Source organism: Asterias amurensis, chromosome 8 (genome assembly GCF_032118995.1).
Source record: "Asterias amurensis chromosome 8, ASM3211899v1".
Classification (NCBI taxonomy): domain Eukaryota; kingdom Metazoa; phylum Echinodermata; class Asteroidea; order Forcipulatida; family Asteriidae; genus Asterias; species Asterias amurensis.
Window position 1 is genome coordinate 22,457,948 of NC_092655.1, and position 24,783 is coordinate 22,482,730.

The following is a 24,783-nucleotide window of genomic DNA, read 5'->3' on the forward strand; positions in this document are numbered from 1 at the left end:
GTTGAAAAAAAGAGGAAAATTTTCAAAGGCACAACGCAAGTGCGGAGCGAGGCAGCCGAAACGCCACGGGACATGATACCCACAATGGTACCCTAGAAAATATTGAGGTTTATTATGCTCTTAGGTGCATTGTTAGCATGTACTAGGCTTATTTTACAAAAACCGGAAAAAAAAAATCAAAAACGCGGAATTCCGTGGAAACGCAGAAGAGTTGCATGCCTGAGAGTAGGCTATATTTCATGTATACAAAAACTGAAAATGCCTCTCAAGTTAATAGAAATGGACACTTTATGATAATATATACTGATAATATATACTGTTGAACTTCTGGTGATTGAAGCTTGCAATGGTGATGACACACACCGCAAGAATAGAGAATCACACTGGATTCACCAACTCAAGACAGTCAAACCCTTTGGACTTAACATAAACACTGGTGTTAAATAACTTCTCATTACTCTCCACTTCACTTCTGCCCAAGAACTTATATGTTGTATATATTCTGTACATAAAGTATAAATTAATCTTGTTTAAAGTTGTTTTTATAAATTCATCACTGTAACTATCTGATGTAAGTAACCCCCCCCCCTTTTTTCCACAGGTCCCTCATACCTATTTTTAAAATCATCATACCTTTGATCTTGCTATTCTTATAAATTGACCATTGTTAGTTGCATCATGATGCAACTTGCTCTCTAATCCTACCCATGTCTCCCTGCATTGTTGACGAACAATACATTTACCACTTTTTTGGTCCAGTAACCCATCCTTTCATTCTAAACATCCTTTGTCCTCGCCACTTCACTCCTATTGGTTCATAGCCACCAATATTGTTTCTGAAATAAAACCTTTGATTGGCTGTTATTTTCCCGCTTCTTTCTGGATCCTTTCCTTAATCCCTTTCCCCCTCTCTTTTTCTATAAATGGATATGTATTTGTTTGTACTTATTTTATGCCTCTGAAGAAGGTCCGGATTGGATCGAAAGCTAAGGCCATCTACCCTATTCATTAAATATATACTGCAAATGATATTCAATGATCCGACTGAATATTTTATTTGATCTTTGTCCAACCATCATTTGTTTATTTTGAATTCAATTTATCTATCATTTAAAAAAAAAAAAATATGCAAGCAATCAGCTGCAAGAGGCAAAAGCTGCTATAAGTGACTTATAGAAAAATACACAAAGTGTTCAGAAATGAAGGCAAGAGTTGATTAACTTCCATTCTGTCAAAAAAGGAAAATAGGTCCATCAATTTTGTTTAACCCTAACACTGAAGTGTTATACGCACTGTATACTCAAGTTCTTTGCCCTCAGGAAAGTTTGGAGTAAGGATAAATTTATTCTTTCTCCCCGATGCAAAACTAACATCAATCAAAAAGGAAAATGTCATGTCTGGACTGCCATTTCACAGTGTGTTCCATATTAACAAAATATCTACATTTACTAAACACGATTTGTTTGATTTTCCAGACTTCAACGAATATGTTGAATCAAAGAAATATTTTCTTTCTTCAAAACAGTTTTCTTCACCCCCCCCTAAAAAAAAACCCACTTAAAAACATAACAAAAACCCTAACACTACAATGCTTTTTTCTTGCGATTCGCTTTGTTACACTCCTCTTCTCTTTCTCAAGATTATCTTGGGGGGAATCTAGTTTTGCACAAAAAGTAAAAAAAAGTATGAAAAGACAAGTAGAGGACACTCTTCACAAAAGGTGAGACCACAGTCACCACACAGGCTCTTTTCAGTGCCAACACATCACCCAAAAAGCTTTATACATGGCTGTACCCTTGCACTATGGCTGTACCCTAGAGCAAGAAACTCTTGTGTACACCACAAGTTTACTAGCTGTAGTTTTTCATAAACAAAACACAACATGAACACTTTGTACTGAAAAAAACCCTCTATACTTTAAAGAGCTAGTTATTTACATTGTATGACGTCATATTTGAAAAGAATAAATCCTTTTAAACTGATTGTTTCTTGTGTTTGCAAATTTTAATTCCCATGTGAATCTATGGCTTGTGGCTTGTCATTTTGAGGTCTATTTCCTTGAAATTCAGTTGTAGGTTGTGTACTATTATTTTGTGTTATCTCTGTGATAGAGTGTATTATGGAGAGCATACTAGTTACTATTATTTTCCATTCGAGTGGTCGCAATCAATTAAGCCTGGGCAACTAGTGCGACTAGTGTCTAAGTCCTGACAATTGATTGCTTAGTCGAGTCGCGACTACCGTTTTTTAACAACTCGGTTAATCTGGCCGCCCTTTAAAAAAAAAACAGTTGCGACTACTAAAACAAATTGTTGTGTGACTACCTGTTTGGTGAACCAATTGTGTCGGTTACAGCTATTCACAACAACATAATTTACTTACAAAACACAATCAGACACCAGTGTAACAATCCTTTCAGCGTGAATTTGACTATATTGCACCTGTGGCAAACATGCCGCAACACAGTTTGGGAATTAAAAATTAGTCGCGACTATTTGAGGCACGGCTCGTCAAGTTGTAAATTGAAATAGTCGCCCAGGCCTTCAATCAAAGAGATGGTCAACCAACCAATCAGTGTGTCCTAACCAATGTGACCTTTGACCTCGTTGTATGGAGGTTTTTACTAGGACTCGTTTGAAACTAACTTAATAGTTAGTGTGTGTGAGCGACGTACTACAGCTATTTCCATTTCTTTGTTGGGGAGCACTGAATTATAGACATCCGTAGCAGACTTGACTGGTTTGCCGTTGATAAGTGGGAGTTTTACTGGGATTCAGCTGGAACTAACTTAATAGTTAGTGTCTGTGACGACGTACTACAGCTATTTCCACTTCTTTGTTAGAGAACACTGAATTATAGACGTCAGCAGACTTGACTGGTTTGCCAATGATGTGTGGAGGTTTTACTGGGACTCGTCTTGAATTAACTTAATAGTTAGTGTCTGTGAGCGACGTACTACAGCTATTTCCATTTCTTTGTTAGATAGCACTGAATTATAGACGTCCGTAGCAGACTTGACTGGTTTGCCAATGATGTGTGGAGGTTTTACTGGGACTCGTCTGGAACTAACTTAATAGTTAGTGTCTGTGAGCGACGTACTACAGCTATTTCCATTTCTTTGTTAGATAGCACTGAATTATAGACGTCCGTAGCAGACTTGACTGGTTTGCCGTTGATGTGAGTAACAATATCACCAGCTTTCATACCAACCCTGTGAATAAAAATAGACAAAAGTTTCAAATCACACATGAGCCCTTTTCAGCATGCAGCATCAGAGTCCAGCTTTCTCCGGAAGACGATTAGAGCATACTGATCGAAACATGGAGTTGAAACCAACGGTTCTTTTTAGAAACCACCTCAACTCATTTAGAGATTATCATTACATGGTGTTACCGGAAACATTTCTTTATGTTATTGACACTATGCAAAGTTTCAAATCCTACTCACACTGCTTCTCTCTCCCAGTGGAATACATCACTGGAGAAGCCCCCACGAGTTTTTTTACCCTACAGTTACCCAACACACTTTCACATGTCCCCGCCTAGGTCCCTTTTCCATGGGGTTCTGGTTGCACATTTCAAGAATATCCTGGCGTTTTACTGCTTAGACCTACTCCAGAGCAAGGTTGTCTATTCCCCGGGGTATGCACATATTTGCCGGGGTAAATCAGGGGGAAAGCGATTCCAAGGGTTGCCCCCGGGGAATAGAGTAGTGTTATAAGGTATATACTGAACAACGCGGGCAAACTTTTCCAAAACTAAAACTCACAGTGGGCTGTGAGGTTTTCTTGGTGAAATTTATCTCAGACCTTGAATGACACACAGGTCACAAAGGCCATGGCCTACGTTGCCCCTTGTGTTTGCCTTGGTTCATGGAAGTGCCCTTTGCAAAATGAAAATGGCCTTGCCCTTTCAACATGTCTAAAAATTAAATTCTACGCCTGTTAACTGTGCATTAGTAATTTTCAAGAAAGAAAAAAAAAAAAAATTGATTGAATATTTACATGTATGCCGGAGATCCTACAGTAATCCTGTACACTAAGACTCCATGTGTGACGTTAGGAAAGTCAGCCATGCGTGACTTGAGGTCATTAAGCAGAGGTTGGGTCAAGGTCAACATGGTGATGCCGATGTAGCCTCGTTTCTCATCTGGTGTTGTTGTCTTTTTCCCACCTGAGAACCAGCTACCGGTCAAGCCTGATGAAGAATCTAAAGCAATCAACAAATAATACTCATGAAGAGTTTAACGTTTATTAGGGAGTATTCTTCCTGCGTGGACATATTTTTATTCGCTCTGAATTTTCGGTGGTAAAAAAACAAAACAAAAACGATCGCCTTTTGAAATGAAATTTTCACTTTGTTAGTTTGGTTGTTTACATATTTTTGTCATTTAAAAGGATTCAACAATCAAACGGTTCCAAATACCAAAGGTATACCTTGCCTCTACGATTACGAAACATATGTATCTGTTATTATTGCTTAATCAATTTGAGATGCTATAACCTGTGAACTTTGACCCTACCTTCTGATTTGATCTTTTGATTCACCTTGTCCAGGAAGTCCTGGGCATAATCAATGGGAATAGCGAAGGAGATCCCTGACGTTACTTTCATGGTGTTTATTCCGATAGCTTCTCCATCCAGATTCACCAATGGGCCACCTGAATTACCAAACTTGAAAAGAAAAAAAATTAAAATTAAAGCTTTCTCCAGAAGACGATCAGAGCTTACTGATCTAAACATCAAGTTTAAACCAGCGGTTCTTTTCAGAACCACCCCAACTCATTAGAGATAGTCATTACATGGTGTTACCGCCAACCTTTCTATATCGTATTTCCACCATGCAAAGTTTCAAATCCTACTTAAAAATTAAAAAGTTAGTCAGTTCAGGATATATCCAAAACCAGGGTAAAAAGGAGACAATAAAGAATTGTTTAGTTTTAGATATGGGAGGAAAATCCCAAAATGGGGAAAACCCATGTAATAAGACTGAAAAAACAATCCACATGCAAGGCTCCAGTAGGAGGTGGGGTTCGAACCGGGGTCCACAGAGGTAAACCAGGGTCCACAGAGGTAAACCAGGGTCCACAGAGGTAAACCAGGGTCCACAGAGGTGAACCAGGGTCCACAGAGGTGAAAAGAGAAAACCACTGAGCTTACTTGATTTGTATTTATATAAACAAGTAATAATTCCCCCCCCCCAAACAAAAATTTACTCTGAACAAAAAAATGATCTACCTTCCCCCCCCCCTCTGAAAAAAATGGGATTCAGTGGTTAGACTGCAGGACTTGCAATCACAATGTTGGGGTTCTACCGAGCTATCCTACCGAGCTATTTGCTGATTTCACAGTGACTAGAATAAAGTTTGTCTACTAGTTACTGAATCACAATTTCTTGACTTGCGCCATTCATAATCACAGACATGAACCCAATGTTTGTGTATGAGAGAGAGAGTTCTGAAATGAACTGTCCTGCTTTTTAACTACAACCTTGTCAAAAGTAGAAAATCGGCAGGGAAAACTACTCTAACTTCTAGAGGATTGTTATTTACTTCACTACTGCAGAGTGAATTATTAGTTAGTCTCAACGTTTCAACTAGCATGCTCTAGTCATCATCAGGAGCAAATATTGATTGGTTTGAGCTCTCTGGTTAAAGCTACTCCCGAGGTGATCCTTTGGATTGGACGTAAAGCTTTAGGTCCTGTGTGTTGTTATAACAACTATCAACGTACGTTAAAGACCCCAGTACACACTTATCGCAAAGAGAAGGGGTTCGCTCCAGTGTGTCACTGTCTTGCAGTGGGACTATCTTCAATTATGAAGGTTGCACTAGAAAGGAAGAAGAAGAAGAACAAAAGCTTTTTTTCTTCCATGAGCTTACATTGATTGCAGCATCGGTCTGGATGTAGTTGATGTCTTTATTGAGTCCCAGCTCTTTACTCGTTCGGTTCACTGTGCTCACGATTCCTGCTGTGATGGTATTACTCAATGTTAGAGGACTTCCCATCGCTATAACCCACTCACCAGGACGTAACCGAGCGGACTTACCAAGCTTCATGGCTGGTAGATCAGTCTGCAGAAAAATATCATCACAAACAGCATAAGAGCAATAACTTGGGCCTGTTTTCATAAGATATGATAATATTTTTAAGGTTGAACAAAGAATTGACTAGAGTGGGATTCGAACTAATGACCTCCGGATTAACGTCCCGGAGCTCTACCAACTGAGCTATCTAGCCCTATGTTGGCGGTGTCCCTATTTTGTCCCTATTTTGTTGATTCACCCAGTCAGTTTCCCTTGTGGTTTATATTAAGATATGATAAGATTAGAACTTTATTTTCACACACTGGGGAAGTTAATTGATTCAAACGGTGCGGACAAAAACACTACAAATTTAAGAACAATTTATAAGCAGACAGATTGCAGAAACAATAAAGTATGAATATCAAGTGTAACAATATGTTTAAAAAAAAGCTGCTTAAGCAGAAAATGTTGCTCAACAATTTCCTGCTTAACAGAAATTAGCAGGATACCAGTCACAAACTGTTCATTTGACATGGGTTGTTTCAGTTTTCAAGGCCTGGAAATTGATACAAGGTTTGTTTGGAATGGTTAGGAATTCAATGCGCCAAACAAAGATGAGTTACATACACCTTGCATAACGAAAAACGCTACAGGGACGCAGAGCTCACGCGCTTTTTTTAAGCACAAAGAACAGCTATCCTCCAATCATTTTCCTCCTTTGACCCCTGTGAGTGCCCTGTTTGAACTAGTGAGAGATTTTTGAGCATGTGACGTCACATTCAAAGAGTATATTTAATTATGTGATCCAAACATGAACACCTACCCCGTCATTAATCTTGACTGCAGCCAAGTCCGATATTGGGTCAATAGCTATCACATGACCAGTAACTATCCGTCCACCATGGAGCTTGACCATTACGGATTGTTTACCTCCCATCTTATTGGCCACAACGTGAGCATTGGTTAGAATCAGACCATCTGAACTGACGATGAACCCGGAACCATTGGAAATCGCAACTTGTTTCCCACCCATCATAGGGTGCCTGTTTGGAGAAAAAAAAGTTGTTGACAAAATTACAAAAAGAGAAATTTGAAAAGTGTTTATCACACTTGGCCAAACTAACTAGTGCCCGGCCGGTAATACATTTCTAGAACTATATGGGGTTCGTTCCGCTGTTGTCTCGGCGTTCGGGGAGCCAAAGCTGAAGGAACCTCATAGGTCTAGGAGTAGGGTTCGTTCTGCTAATGTCTCCACAAAGACGATAGCGAAATGAATCTCACAATGTGATGAGTCACAAAACAATAGTTCTAGTGGAGTAGCCTGGTGCAAGTACTGTAAATTTATTAATTTGATTTGATTTTTTAGTAAATAAAGGCTACAGTAACATAAATAATAACAATAAATGAGCTAGAAATAAAAGCTTCACAATCAGTTTTCTTTTCTACATCATTAAGAAAAGTAAGAAAAATATATATTAAACTTATACAAAGGAGACAGATAATGGTTTCAAGTTGTACTTCTTGTATACTCCTAGAAGTTGTACTTCTTGTATACTCCTAGAAGTTGTACTTCTTGTATACTCCTAGAACTATTTCGGTTTCATTCCGCTATCGTCTCCCGTAACCTCATAGGTTTACATCTCTCACGACAATAAGGAGTCTGCTTTTTACTGATTCTTTTATAAAGTTTTAATTTTTTTAACGCAAATCTCTTTTCTTTTCTTATTTAATCTCGCCAAAATTAGGCTCTAAATAATATGTGTCTTTTGAACTCTCATTGACTCGGGGGACGTCCAGATAATCCACTCCGCAATCTACAAAATTGTTAAAAAAGATAAATTCTCACCGTAATTAGTCTCCAACTACTCCGTTTTACCACTACACTACAAATGCCCATTGTCCCCGAACGTGCGCGTACTTTTTTCCCAGGACAAACGTGGAGAATTATCCGCACACGTTTGTCCTGGAAAAAAAAAAACCTGATCCGTGCTTTGTGTACAAAACATATGCACACACGCGTCTGAGAACTACGACTGCGTTCAGATAATTCTTCACGTTTGTCCTGGGAAAAAATATGCGCACGGTCGAGGACAATCTGCATTTGTAGGTTAGTGGTAAAACGGAGTAGTTGGGGACTGAATTACGGTAAGAATTTATCATTTTTAACAATTTTCAAGATTGCGGAGTAGATTTTCTGTCGCCCCAGGGCCAATGAGAGTTCAAAGGACACATAGAGCCTAATTTTGGCGAGATAAAAAAAAGAAAAAAAGATTTGCGTAGCGTTGACAAAATTAAAACTTTATAAAAGAACCAGAAAAAATGCAGACTCGTTATTTTCATGAGAGATGTATGTCTATGAAGTTACGGGACACGATAGCGGAACAAAACTGCATAATAGTTCTAACTTCTAGGAGTACTTCTCGTAGGCCCTTCATTATACATACCTTCCGTGGATCTCGATGTAAACCACAGAGGGTGCAACAATATCCACTGCATCTGCAATAAAGTTGAACCGGTGTGAACGTGGTGGTACAAAACCATCCCCTTCATCAAAAACTTTTGCTGCTTTCACAACAGGAAAGATACTCGACTCTTCTTGTGATTGCTCCGCAAAGTTTGTTGAGCCGTTTCCAAAGTCATCTTCTTGGAAGTCATTCCACGGGGAGTTTTTACGTTCTTCTGCCTCTTTAAGGGCCAGTAGTTTCCGTCGTTTCTTATCTCTCCGTGGTTCAAATCGGGCACCAATCAATGAATGAAGATACGGTGTCATAAAACAAAGAAAACAAAATATCGCTGTTCCTTGAAATATTCTCTTGAAGAATAAATTTTTATTTTCATTCATCTTTTCTTGTGAGATAGTCCTGCATATTGATGTTTGTGGTTTCAACGATTGGAGAATGTGTCGATGGACGGAAAACACATGAACTTTTCTTTGAAATATTGGCCGAGTCTGAGACAGCAAAATTCTTCTCACCATGGAGGCCGCCATCTTGGAAATTAATTTTTCGAAGAGGCAGGGTACCCTTCATTTCGCTCCATCCTGTTACACTTATGAATAGGCTGGGACCCAGACCATTGGTTACAAAGTCGACCGACGGCTGTTGTATGTTATTTCGTAAAAATGGCGGCTATTTTGACATCGCAAAGTAAATCGAGTCTCGAGATAGATTTGCCGAATGTCAAACGTGATTTGTTAAACAGCATTACAGAATGTTCGCAGCGGGGCCTTACGCAGAGTGTGAAATGGTAAGTGTTATTTTTCCTTATTTGTCTACTCTTATACTCCATAATAATACTGTAAAAAAGTTCATTGATTTTGGGAAGAGCAGCAGGGGCACGTGTAGCCCAGTTTCCGGACATGGATTTTTGGTTTAACTGGACCACAAAACTTTCAAAGTTTCAGTTCATGAATTTAAGTTGTACCCCTCCTTGGAAAATTTTACATAAAAGATGCTGAATCCTAAAAATAATCTGAACTGAATCCAAATGAGAAACTGTTTTTGTTAAGTTAGCCTATCATTATCAATTACTATCATCATCAATCAATTGTTTATTTATTTATAAAAATAACCTATTTTATATATATAACCCCCCCCCCCTTTTTTTCCACAGGTCCCTCATACCTATTTTTCAAATCATCATACCTTTGATCTTGCTATTCTTATTAATTGACCATTGTTAGTTGCATCATGGTGCAACTTGCTCTCTAATCCTACCCTTTCATGTCTCCCTGCATTGTTGTCGAACAATACATTTACCACTTTTATGGTCCAGTAACCCATCCTTTCATTCTAAACATCCTTTGTCCTCGCCACTTCACTCCTTTTGGTTCATAGCCACCAACATTGTCTCTGAAATAGAAACTTTGATTGGCTGTTATTTTCCCGCTTCTTTCTGGATCCTTCCCTTAATCCCTTTCCCCCTCTCTCTTTCTATAAATGGATATGTATTTGTTTGTACTTGTTTTATGCCTCTGAAGAAGGTCCGGATTGGATCGAAAGCTAAGGCCATCTACCCTATTCATTATATATATATATATATATATATAAAATAGGCTCTCTAATCCTACCCTTTCATGTCTCCCTGCATTGTTGTCGAACAATACATTTACCACTTTTATGGTCCAGTAACCCATCCTTTCATTCTAAACATCCTTTGTCCTCGCCACTTCACTCCTATTGGTTCATAGCCACCAACATTGTCTCTGAAATAGAAACTTTGATTGGCTGTTATTTTCCCGCTTCTTTCTGGATCCTTCCCTTAATCCCTTTCCCCCTCTCTCTTTCTATAAATGGATATGTATTTGTTTGTACTTGTTTTATGCCTCTGAAGAAGGTCCGGATTGGATCGAAAGCTAAGGCCATCTACCCTATTCATTATATATATATATATATATATATATATATATATATATAATAAAAATATTTAATAAAAATATATAATACAAATATTTGTGGTTTTAATTATTGGCTGGTCCATTTCGTGGTTTATATTTTTAGAAATCTTTTATATGCTCTTTGGTCATTTTTGCCCTTGTGTAATGTGTGCAGCTATTTATTTTGGGACTAATGTGTACAGCGCCTTAGGGTCCAGTCATGCCTGGATGTAAGGCGTTTTACAAGCGTTGTTTATTATTAATGTTATTATTATTATTATTATTATCATAAAATAAATGTACTTTAATTAAATAAATGTTTTAACTATTAGTATTACATTAGTATTTATTAATTGAATGATTGTTTACTAACTCACTGTAGCCAAAGTGTGTTTGCATGGATGTTTGTTTAGTGTTGAGCTTGAGCGCAACCTTTAAAAAATTTAATCAATATCTTTTTATAAAGAACTTTTAAATAAAGAACTATAAAATAATCTTCTTTGATCAGCGCCCAGCGCTGCTTTCCATGGAGGCTCTCAGTACAAATACGTCATTTTTAACAGAAAATATAACACATTTTCTGAAGTAGGTCTATACTTTTCTTCCGTCAGGTGTCAAACTCAATACACTGATCTGTATTATTAATATTATTTAGGCTCCGCTCATGGCGCACAAGTGAGCAAGAACACGTGAGCCTCTCCAATGTCTTTCTGCACAACTCTGCCACGCGCGCCAAGCATACGCGCACGCATGTCGGACTTAAAAGTGTCAGACTTTTGGTTGTGCAAAGGGTTGTGATTGGTCAATACGCAATGATTGGTCAATACGCAATGCTTTATGGATCGGTCTATTGTAACGACGCAGCGATGATTAACACATTGTACAGACATGATGCATCCTCAGTGGCATTTGATTAATGAATCGTACATTACATTACATTTAATGAATGGCTACCTATTGTTTCATGCCATTGAAAGGGGTAACCCTGTTTCAGCCCTAGGAGTAGGTGGCACCGGCCTCTGGAAAAAAACAATTGTAGCCCACACCTTGAAGTGGCCTTAAGGCCTTGTGTGTCAGGCGACTTGCATAAAAAAAAAAATTAAAAAAAATTGCCAGATGTTAATTAAGGTAAACATGGTTCAGTTAAGATAATTGTAACCCTCCATCCTTCCAACGGTTGCAGCGGATGGAGGGTTATCCACAACTAGAAATGATTAGGCTGAGATTTTAGTTGAATTCCAAATCTTTTCTTTTTCTTGGTAATCATTCTTCTTCTTATCCAGGTGTGCAGAGTTGTCATATGCACTAAAGTCCATCAAACCATCTCCAACGACTTCACAAAATCAACCACAAGAGGTTTGTAATTTTTAAAATGTCAAGTTCCCTTAAAGGCCGTGGACACTATTGGTAATTACTCAAAATAATTATAAGCATAAAACCTTACTTGGTGACGAGTAATGGGGAGAGGTTGATGGTATAAAACATTGTGAGAAACGGCTCCCTCTGAAGTGGCTTAGTTTTCGAGAAAGAAGTAATTTTCCACGAATTTGATTTCGAGACCTCAAGTTTAGAACTTGAGGTCTCGAAATCAACCATCTAAACGCACACAACTTCGTGTGACAAGGGTATTTGTTCTTTCATTATTATCTCGCAAGTTTGATGACTGATTGAGCTCAAATTTTCACAGGTTTGTTATTTTATGCATATGTTGAGATACACAAACTATGAAGGCTAGTCCTTGACAATTACCAATAGTGTCCACTGCCTTTAACAAAGGCCCCCTACTATGAGTTTTATTGTCAATATAAACAAAACTTTGTAAATTCTTCTTACAAAAAAATCTTTTAAAAAGTATGCATTAATTTTAACCAATTAATATTAATAGCCAGAAGGTGTGTTTGCACACACACAACTCATTTGGACACACAAACAGAAGTCAATTTCTTACTCTATGATTATACCAGCTTAATGAGTGGCCAGAACTTTCTTGTTTTTTTTATTACAGGACTTTCTTGCAGAGTTTGACCAGTACACATTGGCAAAATCATACTTTGACCTCAAGGAATACGACAGAGCAGCTTACTTTGTTGACAAATGTCGCAGCCAAAAGGCCTTCTTTCTTCATGTCTACGCTCGATACTTGGTACGTCTTATCAGTTCCAGAAACAATGACTTCATTCTTTGCTTTTGGTCATTTGTACAAAACAAGTTTAAATTATTTTGCGAGATAAATAATAGTGAGGTTGTACTGCAATGAAAGTGCAAGTTTGACTGTCCATTTGTGACCATTTTGCTAAAAGAACAACAACATTTGATTGTTAGTTCAGAGTTCAGTGGATTCACTACTGCACAGCCACAAGGTCCCATCCATGGTGGACTTTTTGCCTGGGTGAAGAGCTGTCATGGCACTACACTACCTACCACAGAACTGCGCTCAAGGCACTGGACACATTTGGTAGTTAATCAAAATATAGGCCTATACTATCAATAGCATAAAAACTTACTTGATAACGAGCAATAGAGAGCCGTTAATCGTGTAACAAATGTGAGAAACAACTCCCTCTGAGGTTACATAGTTATTTGAGAAAGAAGTAATATCTCACTAAAAAAATTGAGTATGAGAAAGACTTTAGGCCTGAGGAATCTGAAAGTAAACAAATATGTGCAACAAGGGTATTTTTTCTTTCATTATTCTTGCAACTTCGATGACCAATTGAGTGCAAAAATTTTCTCTGATTTGTTCTTTTATGCTTATGTTCTCTGGATCTGGATATATTATACTCCGAAAAAAATCAGATACCCGCATCGCAACAGAGTTGGGATACACCAAGTGAGCACGGTGGTCTTTGACAATTATCTAAATATTGTAATTCTGTAGGCTGTGAGTCAGAGCCATGAAATTGGATCTGGTTAGGAAGGATTCAGATGCATGTGGAAATAGACTTGTCTTAAATGCCATGGGAAAAATGGTTAATCGTTGTTTTGATTAATTTTCAGGGAGGTGAGAAGAAGAAATATGATGAAGTTGCTGATCTGACCGGTCCGATCCAGTACAAGACGATGAAGAATGAGACGCTCAAAGCACTCAGGATTGACCTGAGTAAGAAATACTCAGAAGGCTCGTTGGATGGCTTCTGTCTTTACCTGTGAGTAATTTAACACACCTTGCTGAGTAATTTATCTCAACTCTGGGTAATTTTTTCTCAACTTCCTGAGTTAATTTATCTCAACTCACTGAGTAATTTATCTGAAATCTGTAAGTAATTTATCTGAACTCTTACTCTATGATGAGTAATTTATCTAAACTCTGTGAGAAATTTTGTCTTAACTCTGTGAGTGATTAATCTCCACTTTGTGAGTGACTTATCCCAACTCTCTGAGTAATTTATCTCAACTCTGATGTATTTTATCTTATCTCTGTGAGCAGTTTGTCTCAACTCTTAGTAATTTATTTGAACTCCGTAGTAATTATCTCAATGCTGTGAGTACTGAGTATTGTATCTCAACTCTGAGTAATTTATCTCAACTGTGAGTAATTTATCTAAACTCTGAGTAATTTATCTCCACTCTGATTAATTCATTTCAACTCTCTGAGTAGTTTATTTTGAGTCTGCGAGTAATTTATCTCAACTCTAGTAATTTATCTCAACTCTTTGAGTAATTTATCTCAACTGTGTGAGTAATTTATCTCAACTCTCTGAGTAGTTTAATCCCAATTCTTTGAGTAATTTATCACAACTCTGGGCAATTTATCTCAACTCTGGACTAACTTATCCACCTGTTTTGTTATTGTAGATACGGAGTGGTTTTAAAGAAGTTGGAGTTGATGAAAGAAGCAGAGAGTGTCTTGGTAGAAGCAATCCGAGTGGAACCATACCACTGGGGATCTTGGGTTGAGCTGACGAGTCTAGTGACTGATAAAGACAAGGTATGAACAAGAGATACATGTATTGAGTAACTTCTTGTAGCTCTTGTACTCGACAAACTCAAGCACTTTTTATTCATCATTGCGCAGCGATTGTTAATGGATATGTAAATAACATTGAGATAAAACATTGCTGCCAAAACATAGGATTTGAAATGCCTCTAGCTGCCGGGCAACCTCGGTAGTCTAGTTGGTAAGACACTGCTCTAGAATTGCAAGGGTCGTGGGTTCGAATCCCACCCGAGTAACATGCCTGTGATACTTTTTCACAGGACTCGGGAAAGTACTGAGTATACAGTGCTAACACACATCGTTGTATGGGTAAAAACCAAAGTTAATATTCTTTATCCCCGATGCAAATTGAACATCTATTATAACATTGAGATAACTGCTACATTAGTGGTTCTCAAACTGTTCATAGCATGTACTTCATGGACATGGAAATTATCTTCCAGTACGCGCTAATCCACCAATCAGATGCTCGAACTGGAGGGTGGTTTGAGAACCTATATACTACTTCCTCTGTTTTTATTGCACAGTGCGTATTGCTAGTGTTAATGCATCATGCTTTTCCATGACGGACAGTGCAAAAAATACAGTCCAAAATTTGTGTGCGTGTACGCTGTTCGTCGCAAAAAAAACATTCTGAAACTTTAAACTTTGCGCGTTGCACGTGAGATTGGAAGAAAAACATAGCGCGTTTTCCTATATCCACCTCGGCCTCGTTGGATATGTGACGCAGAAGCGCTTTATTTTTCCGTATTCCACTCGCGCTTGTGTGATACTTATAATATGTGCCCATGGTTGTGGCTGTGTACATCTTTATCAATGCATTGCTTGTATTTATCTTTATCTATGAAGCCTAAGCTTTGTAAAACGCTTCAATCTTTGTGGGCACTTTAAAAATGTCTGTATGTATCCATCTATAAATGTATTATTTATGAATAATGTATGTATCTTTGTCAACAAGCATTGTTCATTCAATATTTTTTTTCAACTCTTCCACTTAGTAGGATGATTAAAGGAACACGTTGCCTTGGACCAGACGAGTTGGTCTAAAAAAGAAAGCGTTTGAAACCGTTTGTTATAAAATGCATATGGTTGGAAAGATGTTTTAAAAGTAGAATACAATGATCCACACAAATTTGCCTCGAAATTGCGTGGTTTTCCTTTTACTTTGCTAACTAACACGGTCGGCCATTTATGGGAGTCAAAAATTTATCCATGGTCAGTTCACTTGAATTCTAAAATGACAACCATAATTTGTGTTTGGCCTAGAAATTTTTCAATATCTGTCGTCATTAAATAAATCCATTAAGAAAGGATTCAATTTTGGTTTTATTAACCTTATACACCGATGTGTGTTACAACTGTATGCTCAGTACTTTCCCGAGTTCTGTGAACACAAAATCACAGGCATATTCCTTGGGTGGGATTCGAACCCACTACGACCTTTGCAATTCTCGAGCAGTGTCTTACCAACTAGACCACCGAGATTGCCCCGTAGCTAGAGGCAGTTTGAAGCAGATGTTTTAGCAGAGGGGACCGCAACGATTTAACATCTATTAAAAAAGAGACTTATTGTTGTTGTATTTTTTCTCTTCCAGCTAAACTCTCTGACATTACCAGATCTCTGGATTAAAGAGTTCTTCATTGCTAAGACATATCTAGAGCTTCAACTCAATGATGAAGCACTCAAGAAATACACAGCCCTTAGTGATGCAGGCTTTAAAGACAGCACTTATGTTATCTCACAGATTGCTCTTGCCCATCACTATGTCAGAGGTAAGATTGATTGCTTATCTCTTCAGGCATGTATGCTACGATTTTGAAAGTGCTAGGGCACCAAGTCATTTTCTCTTATGTAAAGGGCACCCTATGAGGAAATTGTAAATTTCTAATGGAACATTTCGAGGACACCAAGGCATGGAGGCAATCGCCTTTGTTGCCTCCGTGAAGTATCAGGCGTGTTTCTTGCTTACAGGGTGTCATGACCGAGCGGTTTCGAGTATTGAAATCAGGTTTTGTTGGTTCGAATCCCTGTCATGACATGTGTCCTTGAGCAGACACTATGATTGCCCATGGGTATAAATGGGTATGTGCGAGGGTAGAGGTTGATATTGTGTGTGTATAAAAAAAACATGTCTGCATGATGAATTTGCGAATTTCTTTTTACTATAATTGTTTTTCTTTTTTTCCAGACATGAATCGAGCTGTGGAACTTTTTGGTCAGTTACAGAAAGTGGACCCTTTCCGTCTTGAGAACATGGACATCTACTCCGATCTATTATATGTGAAGGTAGGACAAAGAATCTTTAGCCTAGATATTAGGCCCTATCTGCTACGCCATGGCTAGGACCAGTGTTGTAGCTAGACCAAATTTAATCTTAGAGGTGGGCTCTAAATCCAATCACTCCACCAAGGGCGAGCGGATCAACAACAATTATTAATGTTGAGGTATGGGACCATCATTGCTGAAGTGCAACTGGGGGATACCTGTGCTGGGCAACACAGTGTGTTTTGCTCAGAGTGCTGGGTGAAATTTGTAAGTTTTGGGCAGGCCCGCCCGCCACCGCAACCGCAGCTACAACACTGGCTACGACTATTGCTATGTTGCTAAGGCAGATCTGTACTAAAACTCATGTTAATGTTTGTTGCACATAACCTTTTATCCATGTCATGTTAATTTGATATATTGGTCAAGTGTGTGTGTGTTATATTAATGTCTTGTGTTGTTATTTTATCATCATATTTCTTCTTATCTTTTAGAATATTATATTTTATCACCATATTTAATACTACTCTGTGCCATATTTATTGTTTTTATTTGCAACTTCTGTATTTTTTACTGTTTGCAGTATTATACTCTGCATCATGTATACATTTAATTGTTTGTAAGTGCTTTTGCCCACTGAATCCTTTTTCAATTATCCCTGTGTGTTGCTTGTACATTTGATCAGCATGTTAAAATATATTGGGTACTCGAGTGTGTATTTAATGAACTCTACTGCCATGTTATTTTTGCCATGTCATCTATGAACCATTAACAACATGATATATACACAGTGTATGCGTTTCAAATGGCTGGGCACAGAGGAATTCAAGGTTGTGTTCAGAATTGGTTTCTAGGGTAATGGCTGTTGCTAAGGGTGTTGCTAGGGATGTCCTGAACTTTAATGCATGTTGAACCAGCCTTAGCCGAAGTTGTATCGGCCAATTCAGACACTGTGGCCCAAAACTGAACCTTTGGTCGAAGGTTTTATTGTAAATTTTGTGTTTTTGCTAAATATTGTGCAAAAATGTGACTACCCTTTGTAATTAAATTTTTACATGTTATTTTTATTGAACACATTTACATTTATATAGAGTTTAAACAATCAAACAGTTTCACAGACCAAAGGTAGAATTTTCCTTTCAGACACCTTTTTTCAGGCTAATAATCTTTATTTCTTTATTCTCTATTCTCTTTTTTTTTTGGGGGGGGGGAGCAGGAAATGAAGGCCGAGCTGAGTTTCTTAGCCCATCATGTTTGTGAAGTAGACAAGTACAGAGTTGAAACCTGTTGTGTTATTGGTGAGTATTTCCACTTCACTGCTTATGTTAGCTGTACACTTGGTGACCTGTTCATGTTGTTTTGTCATTGAGCCTTCGAGTAAGACTCTGCTAGGGTAGAAACATCAGGCCATTAACTACTTTTGGCATTTATACCATAGGTCCTTTTGGTTGGTAAGCAGTTTGCAACGCTAATTCTATTTGCAGTTGCTCATATTAAAAGTAATCTTTTCAGTGAATATTATCTGGTTTTACCCATACACCGATGTGTGCTTTCAGATACCTAGTATTCTCACTTGGTGTACCTCGACATGCATAAACTAACAAACCTGTGAAAATTTGGGCTCAATTGGTCGTCGATGTAATGTTGTAAGAAATTGTTAAAAGAAACAAAATGACACTTGTTGCGCAATTGTGTGTGCTTTCAGGTGCCTGAAAAAGACTTTGATCCTGAAGTGTTTTCTAGATTGAAACAATTATAGTGAGAAGTCCCCTCTTTCTCAAAAACAATGTTACTTCAGAGGGAGCTGTTTCTCACATATTTTACACTAGATCAACAACTTTCCATTGCTTTTTGCAAAGTAAGTTTTTATGCTAGCAGTTTTTTGAGTAATTATCATCAGTATCCAGCCGTCGATTTCACCAAAGTCTATCTAATTTAGGATTAATCTTAGGATTTAGGACGGGTTAAGTTCCTTACCCATAGGCGTTAGGACGATGGAACTCATCCTAACTCAAGATAGAATTAATCCTAGCGATTTGTGAAATCGCCTGCCGTGCCTTTTAATTGTTACTGATCCACTTTCTCAACAATTCTCTTCCATTATTTAACAATTACTTCCTTATGTCTTCCTGGCAGGTAACTATTACTCCTTAAGATCCCAACATGAGAAAGCCGTCTTGTATTTCCAGCGAGCGTTGAAGCTCAACCCACATTATCTATCAGCATGGACTCTTATGGGCCATGAATACATGGAGATGAAGAACACACCCGCTGCTATCGAGGCATACAGACAAGCTATCGGTGCGTTCACACTAGGCTGGTCCCCTGTCTTTATCTCAAGCATGATATTCTTCCTACTTTAGTCTGTTTTCTGATTTGTTGTTCCCCTTGGAAAAATCAGTTGTTATTAATAAGGCCTGAAAAGTCCATTAGAGCCTATGTACATGTAGGTTACATGTATCCCTTGTACTCGATGACATTTTCCTACTTTTTTCCAAGGACCAAATATCATGCATGTTATCTGCAAGGATAAAGACAGGTATTGGTAATTTCGTTGGATACAATGATTTTATTGAATGAACGTGCAGTGACTTGCAGGCATGCAACTCTTCCGCGTTTCCGGATTTTTTTTTTTTAAGCCTGGCAACAACAGTGTACAACTACAATCATGTAAAATAAGCCTAGTACATGCTAACAATGCACCTAAGAGCATAATAAACCTCAACATTTTCTAGGGTACCATTGTGGGTATCATGTCCCGTGGCGTTTCGGCTGCCTCGCTCTGCACTTGCGTTGTGCCTTTGAAAATTTTCCTTTTTTTTTTTTCAACTGACAGTTGCATGCCTGGACTCGCACTTTCCATATCCGGGATGCATTTTGGCGCTTGTAAGCAATACTTGTTCTGCCTAATGGATAGTGATAAACCATCGGTGCCCCACTAAAAAAAGTAAATTGTTATGACCGCGCAAACGCACCCCTGTGTTTTGATTAGTCCAAGTGTTTTTCCAGTTGCACTTTCCGCCGACTGGTGCCCCACTCAATTTTTGCTAAGCAAAGAATGTTATCAACAACCAGTATTTATCAACAACCAGTATTTCCTGCTTAACAGCTTTATGAAATTGGGTTAAGTACATGTAGTTGATATCTTCCTGCTGGTTACAAGTCCAAGAAGAATTCTTTTCACTTTTTAAAAATTTGTGTTCTAATATTTTGTTTTCAACAGAATTAAACAAGAGGGACTTCCGAGCATGGTACTGTCTAGGACAGACTTATGAGATTTTACGTATGCCACTGTACAGTTTGTATTACTACAGACAGGCACAACAAGTCAGGTAACTAGACAAGGCTGAAAGGCTACAATAATTATATTCTAATCATATGCTTATTACATTATTGCAATTTGCATACTTCATGGCAAAGATCTAAATTGTTTTGTCAAATATCGCTGTTTAGAATCTGGGGCCAATTTCATAGAGCTGCTTAAGCAAAATATATGCTTAAGCACGAAAATAGCTCGCTTATTTTGCACATGTTACTGGACAAAATGTCATGCCATATACTTTGCTTGTGACCGGTATTTAGCTGTTGTTTACTTAGCATATCAATTGAGTGGAGTCTTGGCCGGTAATCTGATTTTACTAAGCATGATTTTTTTGCTTAAGCATCATTTTTTGCTTAAGCAGCTCTATGAAATTGGGCCCTGATTTTAAGAACACGTTCGTCCGTATTCCTCAGAATGTTGTTGGTGTCATTAATCAACCAAGTCTAAACTGAATGTTGTTTCAAATTGTGTTTAGCCTTGTTCATATTGCCTATAATTGCGATATGAGTTTTGACGACACAGGGCTGTTTATGCAGCAAATATTTCTCAGTAGTTGAAATTATTTGTTGCGAATTTGTGATAATAATAATAATAATAATAATAATAATAATAATAATATAAGCATGTAAATAGCGCTCTACGGAGAACAGAGCGCTTTACATGAGACTATGACAACAAAACAAAAGAAAAACAAACAAACTAGGATGGGTGGGGAAAAAGAAATGTCTTGAGGAGGCTTTTGAATACAGGCAACGAGATCGCCTCTCTCAGATGTCAAAATTCATATCAAATTCGCATTTTGCAGGAAGTATGAACCGGGGCTTGAGATCTGACATGCTTCGTCAAATTTTCTACATAATTCCTCTCAAATTGAATAATTTTCATTGACTTTTCTAGACCCAATGATTCACGAATGTTAGTGGCTCTTGGTGAAAGCTATGAGAAACTCGAGAAGATTCCAGAAGCTAAGAAGTGTTACTGGCGAGCGTATTCTGTCGGAGACATTGAAGGGACGGCTCTAATTAAATTAGCAAAACTCCATGAAAGCCAAGGAGAAGGTGAAAAAGCAGCGACATTTTATACTAAATATGTTGAGCAGGCTGAGGCCATGGGGGTAAGCCAAACATCCATTCATTCTTATATTATATAGTAAAGGTTTGCGGTAACACCATGTAATGATAATCTGTAAATGAGGTAGGGTGGTTATGAAAAGAACCGTATGTTTCACACCAAATCAGAACCACCCCAACTCATTTAGAGAGTATCATTACATAGTGTTACCACAAATTTTGAATATATCGTACATATTTCCACCATGCAAAGTTTCAAATCCTACTCATTTTTATATGATAATTTTTTATATTTTGTATTCATGTTTCTCTTTTTTGCGCAAGATGAACATGCTTTTAAGTCACAGGGTTTCACTTTTGAGGTTGGTGCGACTATCGTACTATACGATGAGTTTTGTTTCACTATCGTACTACAGTGGACAAGCCTCATTGTTTAAGGAGTAGTTGAACTCCTGCTCCCTTTCTATACGTTCCTCATCCTAACCCCATCTCTTCCCCCTCTCATTCTAACTGTACCTCTATCCATTTTTATTCATTTTGATTGGTACTTGACACAATTTATCTTTCATATTGACTTCCCCTTATTTATGTGTGACATTTCTTGCTTATTATATGTTTGTATTTTGAATGTTTTTGCCAAATGAATAACAACAATAATAATAATATGTTTTTTGTTTTCTTGATTATTTCTTTCTTTACTTTGCTAAGATTTTCCCCAGCTTTGCATTGCTATTTTATATTCAAATTTATTATCATACACCTCTTTGGAATCCTTTAATATCATTGACTTATCATTGCATTTATCTGTTCTTGATCTTTATGATATGTGAATATTGAATATTATATTATTGAATTGAGTGGGTGTGAATAATAGACAAGTTTACATTGATTATAATTTTTGTTTGAATATTTGAAAGCATAACTGTTTAATGATCTGTTATGTACGTGTAGCACTCAATAATATATGTAGGCCGTTCAGACACAGTACTAAAGTCACTTTCGGACTGATGATACCCAAGCCGTAACATCCGTATGAACTGTAAAAGGGTTAACCCTGTTTCAGCCCTAGGAGGATGTGGCAAGGGCCTCTGGAAACAACAATTGTAGCCCACACCTTGAAGTGGCCTTCAGGCCTTGTGTGTCTAGCGACTTGCATAAAAAAAAATTTTTTTTCTAATTAAAAAATGCTTTTAGCAACTGATGCTGCTGTTGTGTAACTATGGTTACGCTTTCCGCTTCATATGTTTTATGATTATCCTCACATTTACAATGTTCTCAGTGTTCTTGACAGACCATGTACGGTACAATTCTAGCAACTGATGCTGCTGTTGTGTAACTATGGTTACGCTTTCCGCTTCATATGTTTTATGATAATCCTCACATTTACAATGTTCTCAGTGTTCTTGACAGGCGATGTACGGTACAATTCTAGCAACTGATGCTGCTGTTGTGTAACTATGGTTACGCTTTCCGCTTCATATGTTTTATGATTATCCTCACATTTACAATGTTCTCAGTGTTCTTGACAGACGATGTGCGCTACAATTCTAGCAATTGATGCTGCTGTTGTGTAACTATGGTTACGCTTTCTGCTTCATATGTTTTGTGATTATCCTCACATTTACAATGTTCTCAGTGTTCTTGACTTTATTCTGATGTTTATATTCAGTCCGATATTTCATATTTTGAGTTTATTGTTCAATAACAACATGAAATTGTTTTGTGTGTGCACTATTAATTTTGTAATCTCTCCCATCTTTTTCATTTATTGACTTATTCATTTTGTATCTGCATTTTAACAAATAGATGTTTAGTCGTCAATATTAATTTTGTTGTGCTTTAGTTCAGGCATAGGCCTACTATATACTTTACTGATAGTACCATACATGTATACAGTGCATAATGCAGCCTCTAAACAGTTTGCTGCACAAATTTAAATTCAAACAGTCTGATTTCTCTTTTTTTGTTTTTCCCTTTGAAAAATCAGACAAACTGTCCACAAACAAGCCTACACCCTTGTTCTCAATAAAATTTTAGTTATACTTCTTTCCAATGACGGTGAAATAATCTTCTGATGAAGAAGTTGTTTCTCTGGAAGCTTAAGGCAGGTTTTTATGTTATAAGTTGGTCTTTAACTGCTACCACTACTACTAGGCCTAACTACTACCTTCCTTGAGATAATCATGTCATTATTATGTGGTGATTCACAGCTGATTTGTAAAATGTTTGACTCTTATTCCTTTTTTTCCCCTAATCTTAATGTAAATGTCAATGTAATAGATTTGTGTTCATTCTTTTATGTTTTCTTATAGACATTGATTTATGCATTGTAGTTCTCTACCACATCTTCTGGATTTCTTCTTAGCTTAGGCTTACGTTTTAATTTTGGTTATTGTACATAGTGTCTGCCATCTAAGTGCTCATTATGGTCCCAAATACAAGCCAAGGGCACTTTGATGGACTTGTGCGCTTTATTAAATTTCATTATTTTATTGATTAATATTAAGCTTTGGATTTCTTGACCAACCCGCACATTTATTCTGTATTCCTTATCTTAGACCGGCATGGTTGAAGAGCAATGTGACGCTTATCGATTCTTAGCCAACTATCATCTCAAGAAGCGGAATTTTGAAGAGGCAAGCAACTATGCTCATAAATGCTGTGAATACAATGAGGTAGGTGTTTGGAAATGTACAAATAAAATCTGAACATGTATTTATTACGAGGTACTTTGTTTGAAAATGTTATGATTAGTGTGAAAATCCAATGTATCTGTGACCTTTTTTTGTTGTTGATGCAAATCCTACTTATAGGTGAAATTGAAAAGTACTTTTCCTTTTTTTGCAGACGAGAGAAGAAGGCAAGTCGATTCAGACGGAGATTTCCCAGCTTCGTGCTAATGAGGAGGACTCTACAAATAACGTCAATAGAGGGGGTGATATTGGATCAATCACAAGACCATCTCAAAACATCAGCGACCATCCTGAGATATCGGGACAATTGTCTCCTATGAATCTGGCTTTTACTCCATAATTTGCTCTTGATAATTTATAACCCATGTACAGTTGAATGAATTTGCTATAACTGCATTTTTTTACTGTGCGAGGGCGCTTTCAGTTGTGTTTTTATCACTTCCTTGTATACGCGATTTGTACTGCACAGTTTTAATCGCATTCTGTCACTTTTGTTGCGCAGTAGTGTTAAGTTGCTGTAGCGGTGGATTATAACGAATCAATTAAAGGTCTTATTGTCCATGATGGATATGATGTCTGGTGTGGTAATGTGCTTCAAGCTCTGCTGATTCTGTTCAGCAGAGTGTGGGTTCGAATCCCGGTCGTGACACTTGTATCCCTGAGCAAGACACTTAACTATTATTGCTTCTCTCCACCCAGGGGTAAATGGGGACCTGTGAGGGCAGAGATGGTTCTTGTGATTGATTTAGTCGAGTAGCGCATTTGTTGCACGAGGCTGTATACTCCCCAGGGAGCTGAGATGGTTTAAGGAGTGAATTAAGGCCCAGTGACCAGGGGTAATAATTTGAAGCGCTTTGAGACACCCGTTCGAGAGTGAAACAGCGCTATATAAACTCAAAATATTATTATATTATTATTATTAACAACTGTTTTGGGTACGAATAAATATACCCTCGGAAGTGATAAGTTAGAGAGCGCCACCACGCGGTAAAAAAACCCACTCTTCACCTGAACAAATCACCAGTGGGCTGTGGTGTGTCTGAGTGGTCTAGGTCAACAGACCCAAGCTTTGATGTTTCAGGAGCAGAGTGTGGGTTTG

General features: G+C 37.7%; 3 protein-coding genes across 3 annotated transcripts in view; 2 read left to right on the forward strand and 1 right to left on the reverse strand.

Annotated features, from left to right (window-relative positions):
• The window catches only part of LOC139941087 (dynactin subunit 1-like), a 344,631-nt gene that overhangs the window by 282,706 nt on the left and 37,142 nt on the right, over window positions 1-24,783 (forward strand). The gene's annotated exons all lie outside the window — the stretch shown is intronic.
• On the reverse strand, window positions 299-9,013 carry LOC139941005 (serine protease HTRA2, mitochondrial-like). The gene is made up of 6 exons (XM_071937417.1): window positions 8,469-9,013; window positions 6,848-7,067; window positions 5,881-6,072; window positions 4,522-4,672; window positions 4,004-4,208; window positions 299-3,211 (listed from the first exon to the last, which is right to left on the reverse strand). The coding sequence occupies exons 1-6, from the start codon at window positions 9,011-9,013 to the stop codon at window positions 3,046-3,048; spliced, it is 1,479 nt and encodes a 492-aa protein (XP_071793518.1). The 3' UTR covers window positions 299-3,045.
• LOC139941091 (cell division cycle protein 23 homolog) lies at window positions 9,146-24,674 on the forward strand. The gene is made up of 13 exons (XM_071937518.1): window positions 9,146-9,270; window positions 11,683-11,755; window positions 12,405-12,542; window positions 13,397-13,545; window positions 14,195-14,327; window positions 15,932-16,109; window positions 16,526-16,623; window positions 17,816-17,897; window positions 18,736-18,900; window positions 19,823-19,931; window positions 20,819-21,035; window positions 23,550-23,666; window positions 23,839-24,674. Exons 1-13 carry the CDS (start codon window positions 9,146-9,148, stop codon window positions 24,022-24,024), a joined length of 1,770 nt encoding a protein of 589 aa, XP_071793619.1. The 3' UTR covers window positions 24,025-24,674.

Coding starts and splice junctions, on each gene's coding strand:
- LOC139941005 (XM_071937417.1), bottom strand. CDS start 9,013: ATGGCGGCCTCCATGGTGAGAAGAATTTTGCTGTCTCAGACTCGGCCA. Junction 6,073..6,847: donor CAGTCAAGATTAATGACGGG/GTAGGTGTTCAT, acceptor ATTTTTCTGCAG/ACTGATCTACCAGCCATGAA. Junction 4,673..5,880: donor AGACCGATGCTGCAATCAAT/GTAAGCTCATGG, acceptor TTTCTTTTCAAG/TTTGGTAATTCAGGTGGCCC.
- LOC139941091 (XM_071937518.1), top strand. CDS start 9,146: ATGGCGGCTATTTTGACATCGCAAAGTAAATCGAGTCTCGAGATAGAT. Junction 18,901..19,822: donor GGCATACAGACAAGCTATCG/GTGCGTTCACAC, acceptor TGTTTTCAACAG/AATTAAACAAGAGGGACTTC. Junction 23,667..23,838: donor AATGCTGTGAATACAATGAG/GTAGGTGTTTGG, acceptor CTTTTTTTGCAG/ACGAGAGAAGAAGGCAAGTC.